Source organism: Malassezia sympodialis, genomic scaffold, assembly GCF_000349305.1.
Source record: "Malassezia sympodialis ATCC 42132 genomic scaffold, msy_sf_4, whole genome shotgun sequence".
Classification (NCBI taxonomy): Eukaryota; Fungi; Basidiomycota; class Malasseziomycetes; order Malasseziales; family Malasseziaceae; genus Malassezia; species Malassezia sympodialis.
In genome coordinates, this window is record NW_017387802.1 from 191,905 (window position 1) to 210,551 (window position 18,647).

Sequence of the window (18,647 nt, forward strand, 5' to 3'; positions counted from 1 at the left end):
CAGTCTACCCTACAGGGTATAATGTGGAGGTCGTCACGTGGGAATCCGCGACCTTGACAGGTGGAGGAGGCAAGCTCCACCGCCAGACATTGGTGGGGGCAGAGCGATGGCGTCCGATCGCTCGTGGCGCGAGCAGTTGCATCAGCGCTATGGTGATCAAAGCAACCATAGTGCGATTGCTGGACCGGATGTAGTCATGTCTGCAAAGCGTAAGCGCGATCAGATGCGGCGTGACGCCGCACAACAGCTCCACGTACAAGAATCGGACGACTTTATTCCTCTGGATGCGCCGCGCCCCATGCCCAGTCAGGCCCTAGAGCGCCTGGATGCATTCGAAGATGAGCCGCATCCAGAGTCACGTCTCCTTCGTGAAGAAGATGAGGTAGGCAGTGGCGAAGATGAGTTTGCCGAATTTACGGGCGCCACTGAACGCATCCCGCTAGGCCGGCAGGCAGATCGTAAGAAGAAAATGGAGCGACGACGCCATATGAAGAGCCTTATTGCCTCGGTGGAGGGTCCTGACGCTAGGGATACCGACGACGAGGACGATATCGCGATTGTCGTACGCAAGCCACGAACAACATCTGCCAGGTCAGCCGCTGGACCGACCTCCGCGTCGACCCATATCTACGACGAGGATGCCTTTGAGATGCGGGTCGATGCACTACCTGCACAGGCTGATGCAGATCAAGAGAATATGGACGAGGAAAGGGAGGCCCAGGACGCATGGGAACGTGCTCAGCTGAGTCGCATGGACGGCGGGGCGCGGCCGAGTCGGCCGGACGCCGAGGCTGAGCTCCGAGAAGCACATGTGCCTGCTACTGTACCGCGCGTATCTGCTCTGCCTACGCCCACCTCCTGCTTGGCGCGTCTAGAGGCGCGGATGGCCGAACTCGACCGCGAGGCCTCGGAGCATGCGAAGTTGGCTCAGGACGCACAAACGTCGCTTCAGGCACTCGAAGAAGAAGAGGCCGCCCTCAGATCTGAGGCAGAGGACTTGGAGAGCCGCTGTGCATGGTTCACGGAGTTGGACCGCTTTATCGAAACGGTCGCGGCATTTCTCGATGCCAAAATGCCGCTTCTGGAAACGCTGGAACACAATGCCATGGCACTTCTCACAGACCGTACGGTGACCCGCCAACGTGCACGCATGCAGGCCCTGGAAGATGATATTGCACTTGTCTATGGCGTTTCGCCCACTTCGCTCTGGGTTCCCCGTACAGACGCCGAACGGCGTCTGCGCTTGGTCGACGCCGACGGTGCATGGAATAGCCCTGTACGGCAAGCGCGCGCCGGTGTTTCCGTTCCGGCCGACAAGAGTGAGCAGTGGCTCGGTGCAGAAGAGCAGGGATCGTTTGCCGCGGCCAGAGAGGAGCTGTATACCCAGCACGCCCATATCATGGCGGATGTTCAAGCTCCCGAGTTTCAAGACCCGGCAGCCAATACCCCTGGCGCCCTGGTACAACGATTTGACGAGTGGCGCTCGCGCTTTCCTAAAGAGTACGACCTGGCCTGGGGCGGCCTGGCCCTGGCCAATGCATGGGACTTTTGGGCACGTTATGAGTTGTCCCTCTGGGATCCCGGCTGGTGCATGACGACAGAACCGCAGGCTGTGGTCCTCAAAAACGCACCGAGTGGACTCGATGGGTTCGCCTGGGAGGCTGGCCTCTCTGCCTATGTGGATCGTGCAGCAGCGGCGCGGGGCGGTGACGATGAGGCACTAGCCACCCTGGTATCAAGTTCTGTGGTGCCACGCCTCATGACACTGGCCGAAATGGGTGCATATGACCCTTTCAGCGCCGAAGAGACGCAAGCAGTGCTGGGCCTGTGCGAGCAGGTGTCATATCTGCTGGACCCGCAGCAGCAGCGCTTCCAGTCGCTAATTCAGGCGTACATGAACGTCTTTGCCAGCCATGTTCAGGCGCTCAGCAGCGTGCTCCGCACGCCACCAACGATCGCGGGTGCGCCCATGCATCCCGATGTGCCTTTGGCGCGCCAGCGGATCGCCGCCGTCCTGAGTGGCTTAGCCGGGAACTTGCTGCGCTGGGCCGTGTACTATGTGGGTGCGCATGCCCTGCCGTGGAGTGCCACCGAGAGCGGTGCGTACGAAGCGCTCGCCGAGGATCTCCTCTCGCTCGTGCAGGTCGAGCTAGAGCACATGCATGCATGGGGTGGCGCTGCTGAGTTGGCTCGACCGCTCCTCGCGCTGTGGCCCGGCGCCGTAGCGCCGAATGTGCGCCATAGTATGTCGGCCCTAGTCTAAGATACCCTCTACACGAAGCGCCACACGGGGCGGCCGTCTGTCACCATGCTCCGAGCCTGGGATGAGCCGGCAATGCGCTCGAGGCGCAGCAGGTCGTACTTGCCATAGAGCACAAACACCTGCAGATCGGCCGCATCAATGGGGGCGGCGGATGCGTCGCGCGACGACAATGGTGCATGGATGAGCTCTGCATAGTACGTTGCATGCTCGGGCAGCGCATAGAACACGATGGTCGCAGCGCCGCGGATCAGATAGCGCCGATAGAAGTGAAAGCGCTCGGTGATGAGCAGAAAGCTCTTCTTGCCGGTAAAGAATGCCTCACGCGCTCGAGAAATGTCGCGGTTCGTCGAGTACTCGCTTAGCGTCGTGTACGATACAGCCGGGTCCATGCGTCGGAAGAGGTCTTCGACCCGTACAAAGTCAAAGTACGACGGAATCACAATCATGGTGTGCGTCGCGCTTACCGCCGACTTTCGGAGAAGCGGCCAAATCTTCTGCTGAAAGGCCTGCAGCCGCTGGTCAGCCTCGCCCTGAGCGTTCGAGCAGTCAAACTTGTAGTATGTCTGGCGCACGCCCGGCGTGACGAGCGACATGGCAGGCACATGATCTGCGGGCAGAGACGAGGTGCGGATGCGGCCGCCGGCATTGCGGAACGTGTGGAATAGGTGCCGGAATTCAGGAGCGTCAAAGGCGGTAAACAGCACCGACTGGCGCAGCATCGGTGCGTGCCCATCCAAGTACCAGGGCTTGACGCGCGAAAAGTCGGTATGGTTTGCCTCCTTGGGGATCGCATTTAGCCGCTCGACGACAAACTTGACATGGTCCCAATTCTGCATGAGCATAACGTCGCCTTGGTCGACCAGCAGGACCTCGATGGATGACAGGTAATCGGCATTTTTCTCCTTCTCAATGAGTAGGCGCAGGCCCAAGGGACTCGCCACAATAATATCACTGTCGAAAAAGGGGCTGTATAGCTTCAGAGTTTTGCGCGTCAGCTTAACGCCCAGCTTGAAGTTGTCGTCAATGTTACCCTGGAAAGTGCGCCTGTGGTCCTCAGGATACCGACTTGCCATCGCGGGGTCGGCCAGCTTGTCGATCGTGCCGGGCGGCAGCGAAAATTCACCGAAGAACCGTGACTTCTGCTCGACCTGTTCGCACGCCGAGAGGGCTATCAGATACTCGACCCACAACTTGGCCGTGTGCCGAAATGGCGCAAGCAGTAGCACCTTGGGCCGCGTGAATCCCTGGTCACGCAGCTCGGGCAGCTCGGCGTCCTCATCGGCGTCCGTATCGACCTCGGTCTGCGCAGCAGCCGCTTTCGCCAGCTTTTCATTGTCCTTCAGGACGCGCTGCCTCGTCTTGGCGACATGACTGAGCGCATGCATCGCCGTGATCTGGCGCAGATCATCGTGTTCGTCCATGGGAACGCGCGAGTGCCATACATCCATATACTGTCCCAACAGCGGCAACAGCTCAGCCTGCCGCTGCCCGAGGCCCCGCTTGCGCTGCGTCTGGAACGCGCTCCAGATGCGCGCATGAGGGCGCGACACAGGTCGCGTCGCTCCCTCATGCTTTTTCTCCATGTGTGCCACGGTCGCACCGCCCAGCGCTGGTACATGCACGGGGGAAGACCATCGCGGTGCGTCAGGATCGACGGCTGCAAGTGCCTCCGACTCGGCGCCAAAATGCCACCGAAATGCATCGACGTCCTCCGACCCGTCTTCATCATCTTCGTCCGCCACAAGAACTTCAGTTTGCTCGCTCTGGGTTGGCACCTCGGTGGCCGGCGCTTCAGTCGGCCTGTGCCGCTGCGTCGGAGGAGCAGCGCGAGGGGCAACGGAAGAAACGCGCTTACGTTTCGCCGACGTGGTATCCAAATCATCTTCGGCGCGCGGGTGTGCAGCATGAACATTGAGAAGCGTTAGTAGGCGCACATGCGCCTGATTGTCGCTGCCCATCAAGTGCACGACAGCCCAGCAGCGAGGAGAGCCGGCGTGGCTCGCCAAATTTTGGCCCTCCACACGTGATTCGACGGCGAGGAAAAAGCGGCAAGTGGCAAGGCTGGCCAGCAACGAAGCCTTGCGTGGGAGCGTGTTCGGCGAGTATGCCGCTCCCTCAGTCAAAGAACCGCGTGGGATTGGGCCATGCAATTATCAATCGCCGCGCCAAAGAGTCCAGGAACCGGAATCAGTCCGAATTCCACACCACCGATACGCATGTGGGCCAACCCAAGTGGACTAAGCTGCAGTCCGTGACACATGAGGGCGACTTGGAAGAGTTTCTCAACACGGCGCAAATGGCTGATGCGGACTTTACCGCTGAGCGACGCAATATTCAGGTCATTTCTGCACCAAACACGTCGCGCACGCGCCACAACCCTTATCTGCTGACGCCGCAGCAGGAGGAAGAGGTGCTGCGGAACCATCGCGAGAACAAGGATCGCCTGCGCGTGCCGCGCCGCCCTGTATGGGATGCCAACACGACGCCAGCTCAGCTAGAGCGAGCGGAAAAAGACAGCTTTCTCGACTGGCGCCGCGGTCTCGCGGAATTGCAAGAAGGGGCCGGCCTCGTGCTCACGCCGTTCGAGCGCAACCTAGAGGTGTGGCGCCAGCTGTGGCGCGTGATTGAGCGCAGCCAGCTCCTCGTGCAGATTGTGGACGCCCGTAACCCGCTGCGCTTCCGCTGTGAGGACCTGGAAAAGTACGTGCAGAGCATGCCCGCCAATCCAGTTGATATGGCCGCGGTAGAAGACCGCACATCGTATGTGGGCCCGCGCAAGACACTGCTGCTGATCAACAAGGCGGATCTGCTCGACGAGGGGCAGCGGAAAGCCTGGGCCGAGTATTTTGCGCGCCAGAATGTCACATTTGCCTTCTTCAGTGCCGCCGACGAAGCGGCGCGGCAGCAGGCCAAGGCACAGCGCGAGGCGCAGTTTGAGGCTGCGCGACAGCAAGACGAACACGAGGCGGACGACACGTCGCATGAGCAGAAAGACCTGCCCGACAACGCAGCAGACACAATGCGCGATACCCTGGTGCTTCACGATGACCCATGGCGCATTCTGAATGTGCTGGAGCTCGAGGAGCTGTTCTTACAGTGTGCGCCGGACCTGTCTCTCTTTCGCCGCGGCGATCCGGCGCGGCCGAATCAGGGCGCGCCGGAGAAGCTCACGGTCGGCTTTGTCGGCTACCCGAACGTTGGTAAGTCGTCGACGATCAACGCCCTGCTTGGCGAGAAGAAGGTGTCTGTGAGTGCGACGCCCGGCAAAACCAAGCACTTCCAGACGATCCATTTGAGCCCCACGACGATCATTTGCGATTGTCCCGGTCTGGTGTTTCCGCAGTTCTCGACGTCGGCTGCAGATCTCGTGTGCGATGGCATTCTGCCGATCGACCAGATGCGCGAGTACACGGCACCAGCCGAGCTGGTCGCTCAGAGAATTCCCAAGGACATTCTGATGCGCACCTACAACATGCCACTCCCGACGCTCAGCCGCGAAGAAGGCGGAAGCGGCGAGCCGACCGGTCTTGAGGTGCTGACGGCGTATGCGGTGGCCCGTGGACTCGTACGACAGGGTCAGGGCAACCCAGATGAGTCGCGTGCCGCGCGCTACGTACTCAAAGACTATATCAATGCCCGTCTCCTGTTTGCGCACCCCCCGCCCGGCGTAGATGCGAACGAGTTTAATGCGGCACAGCGCGAGCGCATGCGCCAAGTCCTGCCGGAGCACCACATGAACGAGCAGTCAGTGCCCTCAGACCCCCGCCGCCAGCCCGTAACGGCGGAGGCGTCCAAGAGCTCGCACCTGGACCAAGCGTTCTTTGGCGCCGGCGCCAACGTCGGCGTGAACACCAAGGGCCGGCGGCGTATGCCGCCTGTGGGCCGCCTCCTGGGCGACGGATTGCAGGTACCGCCCGAGGACGTGCGCTCCAGCTCGAAAAAGCACAACAAGGGCCACAGGCGCCACAAGCAGCGCTCCGGCCAAGGCTTTGCTTAGACCATAGACTGTGTGGAGCAACGCATTGCTCACCGCTGCGGCGCCGCTGCTTCTCCACCTGCATGTTGCTGGGGCGTGTAACGCGATTGACCCGTGTCTTTCCTGCTGCCCGACTACCGCGCATGACTGCCTCTGCACACACCTGGACGCCGAGTGCGTTTCCCTACCCGGCTGCGCGCCGCAGCGATGCGTCGACCACGTACGCGAGTGCCCAGCACGGCCAAGTTACCGTGCCCGAACCGTATGATTGGCTCGAGGTCCCGCCCTCCCAGAGTGCGGAGACGGCAGCATGGACGCGCGCACAGGCCGACTATACGGCAAAATTTGTGGCTGACTGCCCCGATAAGACTGAGTTGCTGCGCCGCCTGCAGCAAAACTGGGACTTTGAGCGCACTAGTGCGCCGTCGCTGAAGCCTGATGGCCGCTACTACTACTCGTACAATGCGGGTCTAGCGCCCCAGAGCCAGATTTTCCGTGCGACGCGTGCGCAGATCGACGCTGCGCAGTGCGATCCAGCCACGAAGAAGCCGGTCGGCGAGTTGTTCTTTGACACGAATGTGCTGAGCGAGGATGGCACGGTCGCGCTCAAGTGGACCTCGTTCTCGCACACCGGACGCTACGTCGCGTACGGCATCTCGCGCAGCGGCTCGGACTGGTTCAAGATCTTCCTCCGCTCGACTGATTCGCCGATGCTCTCATGCTCGTCCGGCACGGAGGGCGGCGATGACCGACTGCCCGATGTCCTCGAGCACATCAAGTTCTCGGGCATTACCTGGACGCACGACGACCAAGGATTTTTCTACCAGCGCTTCCCTGCGACGGAGCACGAGGACAAGGGCACGGAGATGGATGCGAACCAGGACGCGCAGCTGTACTACCACCGCCTGGGCACCCCCCAGTCGGAGGACATTCTCGTCGTGGACAAGGACCCCGTGACGCGCAGCTCGATGTGGCACTGTGAAGTCACGGACGACGGCGCATGGTGCATCCTGTCCAACTCGAAGGACACCGACAACAAGCAGCGCTACTACATCGCCTCGCTGCACGAGGGCGTTTCGAGCCAGATGAAGTGGCAGGCCATCTCGTCCAAGTTTGAGTATATGCTCGAGTACATTGCCAACGACGGCCCACGCTTTTACATGCTGACCAACAAGGACGCACCCAACTACCGCATTGTGGCCTTCGACATTGATCCGTCCGCGTGCGAGCCCGTGGAGCATGTGTCCCAGCTGACAGGCGGGGTGTCGCAGTACCGCGACTTGGTGCCAGAGGACAAAAATGCGATTTTGACCACCGCGACGGTGATCGACAACAACAAGATGCTCGTGGTGTACTCGCGCGATGTGAAGGACGAGCTGTGGGTGTACGATCTGGCTTCCGGTGTGCAGGTCCAGCGTCTCCTACCGGAGCTCGTAGGCACCATTGGCCAGATCACGGGTCGTCGTGAGCACAAGGAGTCGTTCGTGTCGTCGGTGTCGTTTGCGAACCCTGGCCGCATTGATCGCGTGTCGTGGGAAGGCGTTGAGAGCGACCGCGCGGTGCCGCCCGCATCTGTGGCCGAGTTTTCGACGACCCACGTAGCGGGTATCAAGGCGGAGGACTACGTCTCGACACAAACGTTCTTTGCGAGCAAGGATGGCACGCGGATCCCCATGTTCCTCACGTACCCCAAGGACCTGCCGCTGGATGGATCCGCGCCGGCGCTTGTGTACTTCTACGGCGGCTTCAATATCCCGATTACTCGTACGTTGTGTGACTAACCCAGCTACGTTTTCGCCGTCCATGATGACGTGGGTCGCTTCGTACCGCGGCGTGCTCGCCTTTGTGAATGCACGCGGGGGCGGTGAGTATGGTGACAAGTGGCACGACGCAGGCCGCTTGTTCCACAAGCAAAACGTGTTTGACGACGTCCTGGGCGCCTGCCGCTGGCTCCATGAGCACAAGTACGCCAAGAAGGGCCACATTACAATCGCAGGCGGCAGCAATGGCGGCATGGGTGTCGGCGCCGTGGTGAATCAGTGCACGGAGGAGCATGGTATTGGCGCTGCGCTAGCGGATGTCGGCGTGCACGATATGATCAAATTCCCTCTATGGACGATCGGCAGGGCCTGGACGGCCGACTACGGCAACCCCCAGGAGGACAGCAAGGCGTTCGACTACAACATGACGTACTCGCCGCTGCATACCGTGCGCGCAACCAAGACCTACCCGACGGTGGTTCTCGCGTGTGCGGACCACGACGACCGTGTTGTGCCGGCGCATTCGTTCAAGCTGGCCGCCGAGATGCAGCACACGCTCGCCAGCAATGCCAACCCGATCCTCCTGCGTGTGGACCTGCAGGCCGGGCATGGTGAGGGCAAGAGCACGCAGAAACGCATGGAGGAGGCGGCAGAAAGTACGTGTCAATCGCTGACCAAAGAATACGCCATTGTGGCGCGCGTGTTGGGCCTGCGCATGGCCGCCTAGGGTATCTACGAGAGCCCACCTTTCGAGCAGATCGACCACAGGTCGTCGCCTAGGTAGTGCACATTGTCCACAGCTACGCCCTTGCCCTGCGCGCGGATCTCCTCGGTATCGATGAGCAGCACGCCGATGGCCACTTCGTATTCTTTGCCTTGTGCGTGGATCGCCACCGGCGTCCCCTTCGCCAGAGGCGTCTCGCCCTGCGACGGGTCAGGCAGATGCCCGCCCGCCGACGTGAGACCTGGCGCCATGACATTGGCGCCAGAGAGCAGAAACTTGATCGCACCGCGGTCCACCCGGATCGCCGGGAGCAGGTCAGGGTACTGGTGCAGCAGCTGCAGCGTGGGGAAATAGGGGCCATCGTACTGCTGGAAAAAGATCGGCATATTCTTCAACAGCAGGATTTGGACATGCTCGCGCCTGTCGTTAGTCGTGCCATACGCACTTGAACTTCGCCGAGGTGATCGGCTCCTTCTTCGGCCAGATCTTCTCCAGCAGAGCGCCATCATCGGCGCCAAGCGTCGTGGCATATTGCTCCAAAAGCTTCGCGCGAATCCCGCGCTGCACAGACGACTTGAGCGAGCTGGGCGTGCCAAGGTCCGCTTTCGGGTCCAGCTTCTTGAACAGCGACATGAGGGAGAGAGAGATCGGGCGAGATGGCGGTTCCACGTGAGCCCGATCTAGCAGCCACGCCGCCTCGCCCAGTGCACACCATGGCCTGGCGCACGGCCATTCGCGCCGGCCGGCCTTTGCGGCCCCAGCTGCGCCTCCGCGCCTACAGCACACAGAGCAACTCGACGTTCTCCTACGCGGCGCGAGTTCTCAGCGACCCCGTCATCGAAACGATTGCTCTTGCATCGCGCATCACGCGAATCCTGCTAGGCTCCGCCCTGGTCGTGGGTGGCGTCACGTTGGCGTCGTGGGAGGGGATGCACCAGTACGTGGAGCGAGTATCTATGCCGCAGGCAGCGCCACATGTGGCGCCCAGTCTGGAGGGCATGGATAGCTTCGACTTTGCCGCGGACGACCGGCCTGACGCCCTGCTGCACATTCGGCATACAGACCCGCGCCTCGGCATCTTTGGCCGGCACATTGTGCGAGCGGCATGGATGGCCGAGCACTGGGGTGGCGGGATTGCTCCTGGTATTTTCTTCGGCGACGGATCTTCGCAACGCGTGCCTGACGCGGTCGACCACCACGGCCTGGCCATGGCGGAGACGTTCCTTGCGAGCGCTGTTGACCTGGCTGAAAAGCGCCACATGTCTGTCCCCGACTTTGCGCAGCCTGGCACGCCCCTCGACCCAACGGCCGTCTCGCTGGAACTGTGGCTCGCGCATATCCGCGAGAAAATGGGCTCCCCGGTGGCGCTGACGCGCGCGGCCAGTGCTTGCGAAAAGCTGTTTGACGCGTCTTCAGATCCCGTGCTGCGCAGATCCCTGGCCACGCGACTCGCCACGCAGTGCAGCCGGCTCGGCCAGTGGGACGAGAGCCTTGGCTGGATGGACCGGGCGATGCAGGAGAGTGCGCACCATACCCTCCATGCCACCGTCGACAAGCTGCTCGCGCGCGAGTCGCTGCTGCTCACGCCGCTCGAGACGCGCCAGTCGATTGAGGCGCTGCAGGCGCTCTCGGCGCTCCATGTCCGTCAGGCGACCTCAGCGGCAGAGCCGGAGCGCGCGTTGCTCCAGGAAGCACTTCGCATGCAGCTGGCGGCTCTGCGCCTCGCGCAGACGTCCACGGCCACGAGCCAGGGCGCGGACGGCACGGCCGAGCGACTGCAAGAGCTATGGATCCAACAGAGACAGGCTGTCCTGGCCATGCATGTCGCAGAGACTCTGTACGCCCTGCACAAGGAGGCCTGCGCCTCGGCGGGGTGGTGGCCAAGGCTGTCCCACTGGCTGGGGCGCGGTTCGAGGCGCCCTGTGCGCCCCAGCGACTACATCTCGATGGGCGCGGACACCGCACCTGCCTGCCATGGGCCCCACGCCGCATCACAAGAGTGGCTGTGGTGCGCAAGTCAGCGCGCCCAGCAGGTGTGCCGGGAGCTGGGCACGACAGACTCGGAGATGCGGCCAGTGTGGAAAGGACCGTACCAGACGACCAGCACGCGTGTTTTGGAGCAGGCACAGCGCACGCAGCAGGAAGCAGAGCTTCTTCTTCGTGCGCTCCAGAAATAGGCACTAGACAGCAGGGCCCAAGGCAATCAGGTTGAACTGCACAGCGTCAGGGTCGCGGGCCATGTAGTGCGTCTGAACAAAGTGCGCGGTAGCGGAAAGGAGACCATCCTCCGGCACATGCGCAGCACGCACAATCGGTCCTGAGCGCCGGCCGTCCAGCTCGATGAGCGCGCCGGACGCGCTGCGCACAAATGCCACAAAGTGCAGGTCCACGTCCTCATCGGCCGCAGGCGCGTCCGACTGGCCCTGCGCGGCAATGCTCGCATGTGTCTGCTGCAGTGCGTCGCTCTCGGCGATGAGACGCGTGCGCTCCTCTGGCGCCAATGACTCCGCCTTGTCAAACAGAACCGCCAGAGGCGAGCCTGGCGGAAGCGCCGCACGAGCGCGCGAATTGGCGACCGCATGCAGCAGGCCAATGGTGCCACACGCATTCCCAATGGTCTGCTTGAACCATAGAAGGTCTGCGTCCGGCGCCACGTCCTCGTGCTCGCGCTCCGCCTCGGTCGCAGGCGTGCATGGGAAGAGAAAGAGCACAGCCTCAACTGGGGCTGGCACCATCGCTAGAAGCTCGTCGTCTAGGCCAAAGACATCATGGAACGCATACTTCTTTCGGTCCAGGCCCAGCGACGCGCACCACTCGCTAAACAGCTCAGGGTTCGCCTCCAGTGGGACCCACGGCGACGACATGAGCGACGCCGCCGTCCGCCGCCGCACGAGACTTTGCCACGTGGAGGCCGCCGCCCTGCGACGCGCGACGCGCTTCGCCCGCATGCGCCTTTCGTGTGGGTGCCTGACTCGCCTAGCAGCACGACGAATGGGATCGCCACCGGTCAAACGAGCCCTTTCCCCTGGTGCGGATGAGTTTGATGAGTTTGATACGAGTGCGGAGGACCTGATCCGCGCCGTCGAGGAGTCGGAGGGTGCCAAGAAGACGCGTCTATCGTCGCCGCCCAAGACGGCGCGTCCCGCCCCGCCGGCCAAGGCGCCAGTGGCTGCCCCCAGGGAGATGCCTCCCGTGTACAATCATCCCTATGCTGGCACAAAAGAGGACCCGCTGCTTCTGGAGCGGACTACTATGGGCAAAGCATGGTTCAGCCGATTGGAGCCGGCCATGCGCCAGGACTCGTTTGCGCGGCTCAAGGCATTTCTTGATGCAGAGAAACGGGCAGGGAAGACGATTTACCCGCCAGCCAATCTGATCTACAGCTGGTCGCGCACGACGCCGCTGGAAAAGGTCAAAGTGGTGATTGTGGGCCAGGACCCCTACCACCAGCCGGGACAGGCATGCGGCCACTCGTTCTCAGTGCCGATGGGCAAGGCGGTGCCGGCGAGCCTGCAGAACATCTACAAAGAGCTCCAGTCCGAGTTTCCCGACTTCCAGCGTCCCTCGCATGGGTACGTATGACGAGCTTACCGAGAGGTGTCTCGACGGATGGGCGCGCCAGGGCGTGCTTATGCTCAACGCCTGCCTGGTGCGTAAAGAGCGCTGACAGCAGACTGTGAATGCGGGTGCAGCAGGATCGCATCACAATCGGGGCTGGGAACCATTTACGCGAGAGATCCTTAAAGTCGTGCTTCGGGCGGCCACGGGCGGCGGCAGTGGACCACTGGCGTCTATGTTCGCGAGCCAGGGGCACGCCGCCGTGGATAGCGGTCCTAGCAAGGGTGTCGTCTTCCTTGCTTGGGGCCTGCCAGCAGCGAAGACCCTGGCTGAAGCAGGAGTGACCGAGGTACGTGCGCTCTGACGGGCTCACGCAGAAAACGCCGAATGTGCTGCTGCTCAAGTCGCCGCATCCCTCGCCGCTGAGCGCACATCGCGGCTTTTTGGGCAACGGGCACTTTGCCAAGGCGAACGAGTGGCTCGAGGAGCCGACGCGGCACGGCAAAGGCGGCGGTATTCGATGGGGAGACCTATAGTATCTAATTTACAGTGTCCGGAAGAGGCGGGGGGTTTACGGTGATGTTCAGGTCGAGCAGGCGACCCGACTGGATGTTGTGGATCCAACCGTGGATCTTCACGCGGGGGTTGACTTTGCCGTTCAGCGGCGACACCTTGCCTCTCCAGTTATCTTGGATCACAGGGTGGTCGATAATGTTCTGGATTTGCTTCCGCACACTGGCCTCGGTCAAGATGGGAACCAGGCGCTCCTGCATCTCTGCGCCAGGGATCGTGTGGCGCTCACGCACGCGCGCGCGCAGGTAGCGTGCGAGCTCCGTTAGTGGTGTCAGGTGCCTGGTCAAGGCCGATGCTGGAAGCGGCTCAAAATCGTCCTCTTGCTCATGGAGCACCTGCTTGACAGCCGCGGCTACGCCACCGCAGCTCGTGTGTCCCACCACAATGACGTGCTCCACGCCGAGAGCCTGCACGGCAAATGTGAGTGCGCTTACAGCACTGTCGTCGTAGGTATGGAACTGGTTGGCGATGTTGCGCAACACAAAGAGCTCGCCGGGCCTAGCATTGCATACCACACTTTCGGGCACACGAGAGTCGCTGCATCCGATCCAAAAGACTTTGGGATGCTGACCGCCGCGCAGGGCCTCTGCCAGCTCAGGTTGCTGCGTAACAAATTCCTGTGACCACGATGCGTTACGGTCGAGCAGCGTCTCAGGAATGGCACGGATGGATTGCATCTTGTACAAGGAGGCGGATTGAAACTAAGGCACCGTCGGGAAGATCTAGAGTAGAGCAGGCTCGGAAGAACGATGCAGCAAGTGCGCGGCGAGGCTCTCTTGCAGTTGCAGCAACCTCGGGGACGGTGGATAAATTAAAATGCCTCCATCCGCAAACGGACAAAATGCGGCGCATTTCTCCGCGGAGCCACATGGTACCAAGACCTTCCCAGCGTGCGACGCACGAGACACGCTCACAGCTATGTGCATAGATTTGATCGTTGGATGTATGTACGTCCTATCCGATTTAGAAGGGCTTGTCGCTGTCAGGCGTCTTGTCTGTACTGGTGAGAATTCATGCACATACCCTCGTAGAATGAAGCCTGAAAAAGAGATTCGCATCGCGCAAGCGCATCGTGTCAGGGCCTGTCCATGCAGCAGCGAGAATACGTACCACCGGCGTCTTCAGCAGGACATCCGTCTTGAACAGGGGAACGCCGCTGAGCGCCAGCGTCACCAGCACACCGGACGTGGCACCCCAGAAGACCAACGAGGGAACCCACCTGAGGGTTAGTATGTTTGCTCGGAAAGTTCAACGTACTTGAAGGCGTACTGCGCGTTGCTGATCGGTTAGCACCTGCATGCCACGGCAATGGCAGTACGTACATCGGACCGACGTGGGGCTGGAACGACGGCTTAAGGAAAGCAGCGCGCGACGTAGCACGGAAGGCACCCATAGCAGCAGGCGAACGGAACATGATGAACGAGTCGCACACAGACGAGGAATGGCGGGCACCCAGCGACGACCTCGCCGCGATCCACGTTCGGCCGAACAGGCCGGTGAGATCCGACAGCCATGTGGCTCTATGTCTGACTAATCGACGCGGCTCAAGCCAGGTCCTGCTTGAGCACGAAGCGGTAGCGAACTGCCGCGTTAGAACCCATGTAATACATACTGTCACCCTTCGAGACACGCTCCATGGCCTTGGAGCAATCCTTCATGTCGACGAGCTCAATCCAAGGCTCGATGTTCTTCTCTGCCGCAAGCTTGAGCATGCTCAGCGCCTCGGTCTTGTTGCCAATGTGACTGCTGCCCAGGAGAGCGCTGCGCATCGCCAGATGTTGCACACGCACCCTGATCTCGTCTTCTGGCATGCCCACACAGATCAGACGGCCGTCCGTCTTCAGCGAGGAGATCATACCAGGAACGTCCACCGCCGACGACGACGCCGTGTTGATGATCAGGTCGAACGGCTCGTTCTTGAAATGCTCTGCCCAGTTGGGGTCCTCCTTAGTAGAGACGAACTTGGTCGCGCCCATCTTCAGCGCATCCTTCTCCTTCGAGGCCGAGTGAGAGATCGCAACGACGTCAGCACCCATAGCCTTGGCGAACATGACACCAAAGTGGCCGAGACCGCCAATGCCCACAATGGCGACGCGCATGCCAGGGCCGACCTTGTTGCGGAAGAGAGGACTGTACACGGTAAGACCGGCGCAAAGCATGGGTGCCGCGTGTTCCGACTTGAGACCCTCTGGGATCGGGAACACGAACTGCTGGTGTGCGCGGATCGCAGTCGAGTAACCACCCTGAGCAATGCTACCATCGGGCCAGTGCGAGTTGTACGTGTCCACCATGTGGCCCTTGCCATCGCCAATGCAGTAGTTCTCGTTGTCGTGCTTGCATGGGTGGCAGTTCATGCATGAACCGACCTGCGCACCGATACCCACGCGGTCGCCGACCTTGATATCCTTGACATTCTTACCGACCTCTGCACGAGTTAGTAGACCCCGCTTGGCTACGTACGAGTCACATGGCCGACAATCTCGTGGCCAGGAATGCAAGCAGGCACACTAAGTGGACCCCTGGGATGTGTGAGTGGCCTGCGAGACATACGTACCAGCCACCCGAGATGGTGTGCAGGTCGGAGCCACAGATACCGCAGTGAGTAATGGATACCTCGACATCGTCGTCCTCCGGCGTCTTGTGATCGTCAGCACCTGCACATGACCCACGCACGACGTACCTTGAGCTCGAAATCGATGACCTTGAAATCGGTCCAGTTCTTCGTGTCGTGAATGGCGTATCCCTTTGGCATTTTCGTCGTAGATATGACGTGCTGCACGGCTCGATACGCTTAAGTAGTTTCCCTACCTCATCACTCTCCACATGGCCCGCGCCACGTATCTGCACACGACACGTGTGGTGTCGTGTGTTCGACTGGATGGATCATGTGATGATTACGAGCTATGGAGCACGCCATCCGTACACGGCCTGCGAACGCGTCTCGAACGCGTCGATCATTCTTGACGACAGCTTTTGGAACACCTGCCCCGCAATTGCCGCGTACATAGGGCTCGAAAATGCAAAGGCAAGCGTAAAGGTGACCTCTGTTTGGGGCGTGCGTATATGAGAAGCCTTTGGCAAGGACCGGAAATGCCACGCTGTTTCCAAGCCCTTAAAGAGAGGCGATGGCTTGGCTTTCGCCTGTCATGTCAGAGTAGCCCGTGCCACCTACCTTCACCCATTCATGCGGTCGCATAGACACTTCGCTCACGTAGCTTTCGCGAAGCGCTGAAAACCCAATTACGAGCTCTGCATCGACGAAATGAGTGGCTTCAGGGTCATTCTGCTTGGCGCGGGGGCTAGAGGGGCCTAATACGCGCGAGTCTAGGCAGTAAGGCAAGAATTCCTTGTAGGAATCGACGTCGGCAACAATGGCGTAGAGTTGTTCCGAGGTATATCTGTGTGGTTAGGTACGCCCGTGCAGGAATACATACGGGAGCACCACTTTTTCCTTGAATCTTTGTGTGCCATGGTCGCTGGGCGGCCCGCCGCCCAGCACATGATGCAGGTTGAAAAAGGTCCGACGCAGCACAGAAGGAGACCGCGGTGTCACCCATCCTTTGTTGAGTTGCACAGCATGCATGTTGGTCCTCCCGAGCGCCCTTGGGGCGCAGAGCATATCAGCGCGACGAAAGGGGGCCACCTTCAGTCCCCTCATCGGCAACTGCAATGGGATCCGCTCGGTGGAGGGAAAGCAAATTCGGCCAAATTGCGTCTGTCCATGGCTTTTACTTGCCTCCATTTTTTCCGGGTACCCTCCTGCACGGACGCCAGACAGGCAGCCATGCCGCTGAACACGTCCCACTATCTGACCAAGCAGGGATGGAAGGGGCATGGAACACCGCTGGACGGCGAGAAAGGGCGTGGCTTAAAGAAACCACTCATTATACCACAGAAACGCAACCTCGGCGGTGTAGGCCAGAACCGTGATCGTGCCGTGGAGTGGTGGGATGATATTTTTGCGGTAGGTACATGCCAAGCTTACTCGACAGGCAGGTGCAAAGGCTTTAGCGCTCGGTGCGTCTGCCAAGAAGGACACAGGTGCCCCGGCTGGACCGAGGCGCGCGCTCTCTACGGTGGCCAAGCAAGAGCACGCGCGGCGCATGCTCATGAGCAACTTTGTTCGAGGGGAGGTCGTGGGAACATTATCGATCTCCACGGAAGAGACCGACCTGAGCATATCTCAGATCCAGGACCCAGTTCTGGAAGCCCCTCCTCACAATACCCGTGATGCAAGGTCGATGTCCTGCACCGACGAAGATCGCGCGCCAAGTGACAAGGAAGAGAAAAAGAAGCGCAAGCGCAGCGAATCTATCGATACAAGCACACACAAGGAGAAGAAACGCGTTAAGCACAAACAACGTGACGAGAACGAGAAGCGCAACAAGGGCGAAAAGCAAGAAAAGAACGACAAGCTCGAGAAGAGAAAGAAGCAGGAGAAGAGGGAGAAGCGCAACAAGAAAGAGAAGCGCAAGATGGAGAAGCGAGACAAGATGGAGAAGCGAGATAGACGTAAAAAGCGCGACAAGAGCGAAGAGAAAAAGCGAAGGACCGAGAGTAGCGACGCAAGGAACGCGCTACGGGGCTACATCCATCTCCAAAGATCAGTGACTGACAGATACCCCCCCTACCCACCCACCGGAGCTTTTGAGCGTGTCTTCCACGTCCGCCCCCGCCTAGAGGGGCTGCTTCCAATAACGTAGCTTTCATGCGAGACACACCTCCACCCACTCATTCTAGCATCGTTCCGATCCGTCAGAGCGCCAGTAGGGATGGATACTGGCGTTCCCCGGGAGCCTGCGTCGACGGGATTACCGGTATACACATCCGAGTCACAACAGGGACAAGAAGACGAACACGATGCGCAGGTAGAGCAGCCTCTCATGCCGAGCACATGTAGATCGTGGTGGTATCGGTGTTACGATGGGCTGCTCCGGTTCGCTCTCCAGTCGCTGTCGCTTGGACCTCTTCCCCGACACATGGCCTTTATTATGGATGGAAATCGCCGGTGGTCGAGAATGACAGGGGTACGGGTCCATCAAGGGCACTACATGGGATTCGAGGCGCTCAAGCGCGTGCTTGATTTGTGCCTGTCCCTGCGTCGGATTGACGTCGTGACTGTGTACGCTTTTGCGCTCGACAACTTCCGACGTGAACAAGCCGAGGTGGATGCCCTGATGGAGCTTGCAAGGACTCGGCTCCTTGAGCTTTCTAGTAACAGGTGCGTGCTATCTACTAACACCAGCGAGCTTGTCCGGAAGTTCTCAGTCCGCATTCGCGTCGTGGGACGACGGGCACTGCTCCCACCGGCCGTCCAAGAGACGGCTCAAAGTGTAGAAGAGGCGACCAAGGATCACACAGGGTGCGTGACTGGCATGCTAACGGACAGACCGACCCTGAACATTTGCATGCCATACGCGTCGCAGGATGAAATCTGCGCGGCGGCGACGCAGGCGGTGCAAAAAGGGCCTCTGACCGAGGCGTCATTGGCAGAGCATCTGATGGTGCCATGCGATATACCGATCGACGTGCTTGTGCGCACGTCCCACGTCTCGCGCCTCAGTGACTTTTTGCTATGGCAATGCAACGAGCATACCCAGATGCACTTTGTGGACCAGTACTGGCCCAGGTTTGGCGTGCGTGATTTGATTCCCATTCTACTTGCGTACCAGCGCGCACACGTACACTGACTGACGGTGCGGAATGTAGGAGGCTCTATGGCCGGCGGCTCCTCGCAGGGCTCCTGCCAGCAAAGTGACGCCGTCCGTTTCTCTGGGCCATGCATGAAGATGC

General features: G+C 60.5%; 12 protein-coding genes across 12 annotated transcripts; 6 read left to right on the forward strand and 6 right to left on the reverse strand.

The window, feature by feature from the left end:
• Positions 1-106: 106 nt before the first annotated feature.
• MSY001_0927 (uncharacterized protein) lies at positions 107-2,263 on the forward strand (the record flags this gene model as incomplete). The annotated part of the gene is made up of 1 exon (XM_018886025.1): positions 107-2,263. The coding sequence occupies one exon, from the start codon at positions 107-109 to the stop codon at positions 2,261-2,263; it is 2,157 nt and encodes a 718-aa protein (XP_018739540.1).
• An 8-nt stretch (positions 2,264-2,271) lies between these two features.
• Positions 2,272-4,221, reverse strand: MSY001_0928 (uncharacterized protein; the record flags this gene model as incomplete). The annotated part of the gene is made up of 1 exon (XM_018886026.1): positions 2,272-4,221. One exon carries the CDS (start codon positions 4,219-4,221, stop codon positions 2,272-2,274), a length of 1,950 nt encoding a protein of 649 aa, XP_018739541.1.
• Positions 4,222-4,367: 146 nt separating this feature from the next.
• Positions 4,368-6,260, forward strand: MSY001_0929 (uncharacterized protein; the record flags this gene model as incomplete). The annotated part of the gene is made up of 1 exon (XM_018886028.1): positions 4,368-6,260. The coding sequence occupies one exon, from the start codon at positions 4,368-4,370 to the stop codon at positions 6,258-6,260; it is 1,893 nt and encodes a 630-aa protein (XP_018739542.1).
• A 62-nt stretch (positions 6,261-6,322) lies between these two features.
• Positions 6,323-8,726, forward strand: MSY001_0930 (uncharacterized protein; the record flags this gene model as incomplete). The annotated part of the gene is made up of 2 exons (XM_018886029.1): positions 6,323-8,003; positions 8,026-8,726. 2 exons carry the CDS (start codon positions 6,323-6,325, stop codon positions 8,724-8,726), a joined length of 2,382 nt encoding a protein of 793 aa, XP_018739543.1.
• Positions 8,727-8,731: 5 nt separating this feature from the next.
• MSY001_0931 (uncharacterized protein) lies at positions 8,732-9,356 on the reverse strand (the record flags this gene model as incomplete). The annotated part of the gene is made up of 2 exons (XM_018886030.1): positions 8,732-9,143; positions 9,169-9,356. 2 exons carry the CDS (start codon positions 9,354-9,356, stop codon positions 8,732-8,734), a joined length of 600 nt encoding a protein of 199 aa, XP_018739544.1.
• Positions 9,357-9,436: 80 nt separating this feature from the next.
• MSY001_0932 (uncharacterized protein) lies at positions 9,437-10,900 on the forward strand (the record flags this gene model as incomplete). Its single annotated transcript, XM_018886031.1, has 1 exon — positions 9,437-10,900. The coding sequence occupies one exon, from the start codon at positions 9,437-9,439 to the stop codon at positions 10,898-10,900; it is 1,464 nt and encodes a 487-aa protein (XP_018739545.1).
• A 3-nt stretch (positions 10,901-10,903) lies between these two features.
• MSY001_0933 (uncharacterized protein) lies at positions 10,904-11,671 on the reverse strand (the record flags this gene model as incomplete). Its single annotated transcript, XM_018886032.1, has 1 exon — positions 10,904-11,671. The coding sequence occupies one exon, from the start codon at positions 11,669-11,671 to the stop codon at positions 10,904-10,906; it is 768 nt and encodes a 255-aa protein (XP_018739546.1).
• Positions 11,672-11,714: 43 nt separating this feature from the next.
• MSY001_0934 (uncharacterized protein) lies at positions 11,715-12,390 on the forward strand (the record flags this gene model as incomplete). Its single annotated transcript, XM_018886033.1, has 2 exons — positions 11,715-12,295; positions 12,321-12,390. 2 exons carry the CDS (start codon positions 11,715-11,717, stop codon positions 12,388-12,390), a joined length of 651 nt encoding a protein of 216 aa, XP_018739547.1.
• A 430-nt stretch (positions 12,391-12,820) lies between these two features.
• MSY001_0935 (uncharacterized protein) lies at positions 12,821-13,531 on the reverse strand (the record flags this gene model as incomplete). Its single annotated transcript, XM_018886034.1, is given in 2 exon segments — positions 12,821-13,410; positions 13,426-13,531. The coding sequence occupies 2 exon segments, from the start codon at positions 13,529-13,531 to the stop codon at positions 12,821-12,823; spliced, it is 696 nt and encodes a 231-aa protein (XP_018739548.1).
• Positions 13,532-14,398: 867 nt separating this feature from the next.
• Positions 14,399-15,606, reverse strand: MSY001_0936 (uncharacterized protein; the record flags this gene model as incomplete). Its single annotated transcript, XM_018886035.1, has 3 exons — positions 14,399-15,306; positions 15,401-15,482; positions 15,535-15,606. The coding sequence occupies 3 exons, from the start codon at positions 15,604-15,606 to the stop codon at positions 14,399-14,401; spliced, it is 1,062 nt and encodes a 353-aa protein (XP_018739549.1).
• Positions 15,607-15,755: 149 nt separating this feature from the next.
• On the reverse strand, positions 15,756-16,325 carry MSY001_0937 (uncharacterized protein; the record flags this gene model as incomplete). Its single annotated transcript, XM_018886036.1, has 3 exons — positions 15,756-15,995; positions 16,027-16,252; positions 16,285-16,325. The coding sequence occupies 3 exons, from the start codon at positions 16,323-16,325 to the stop codon at positions 15,756-15,758; spliced, it is 507 nt and encodes a 168-aa protein (XP_018739550.1).
• Positions 16,326-16,638: 313 nt separating this feature from the next.
• On the forward strand, positions 16,639-18,544 carry MSY001_0938 (uncharacterized protein; the record flags this gene model as incomplete). The annotated part of the gene is made up of 5 exons (XM_018886037.1): positions 16,639-16,822; positions 16,851-17,411; positions 17,898-18,075; positions 18,100-18,216; positions 18,244-18,544. The coding sequence occupies 5 exons, from the start codon at positions 16,639-16,641 to the stop codon at positions 18,542-18,544; spliced, it is 1,341 nt and encodes a 446-aa protein (XP_018739551.1).
• Positions 18,545-18,647: the final 103 nt, after the last annotated feature.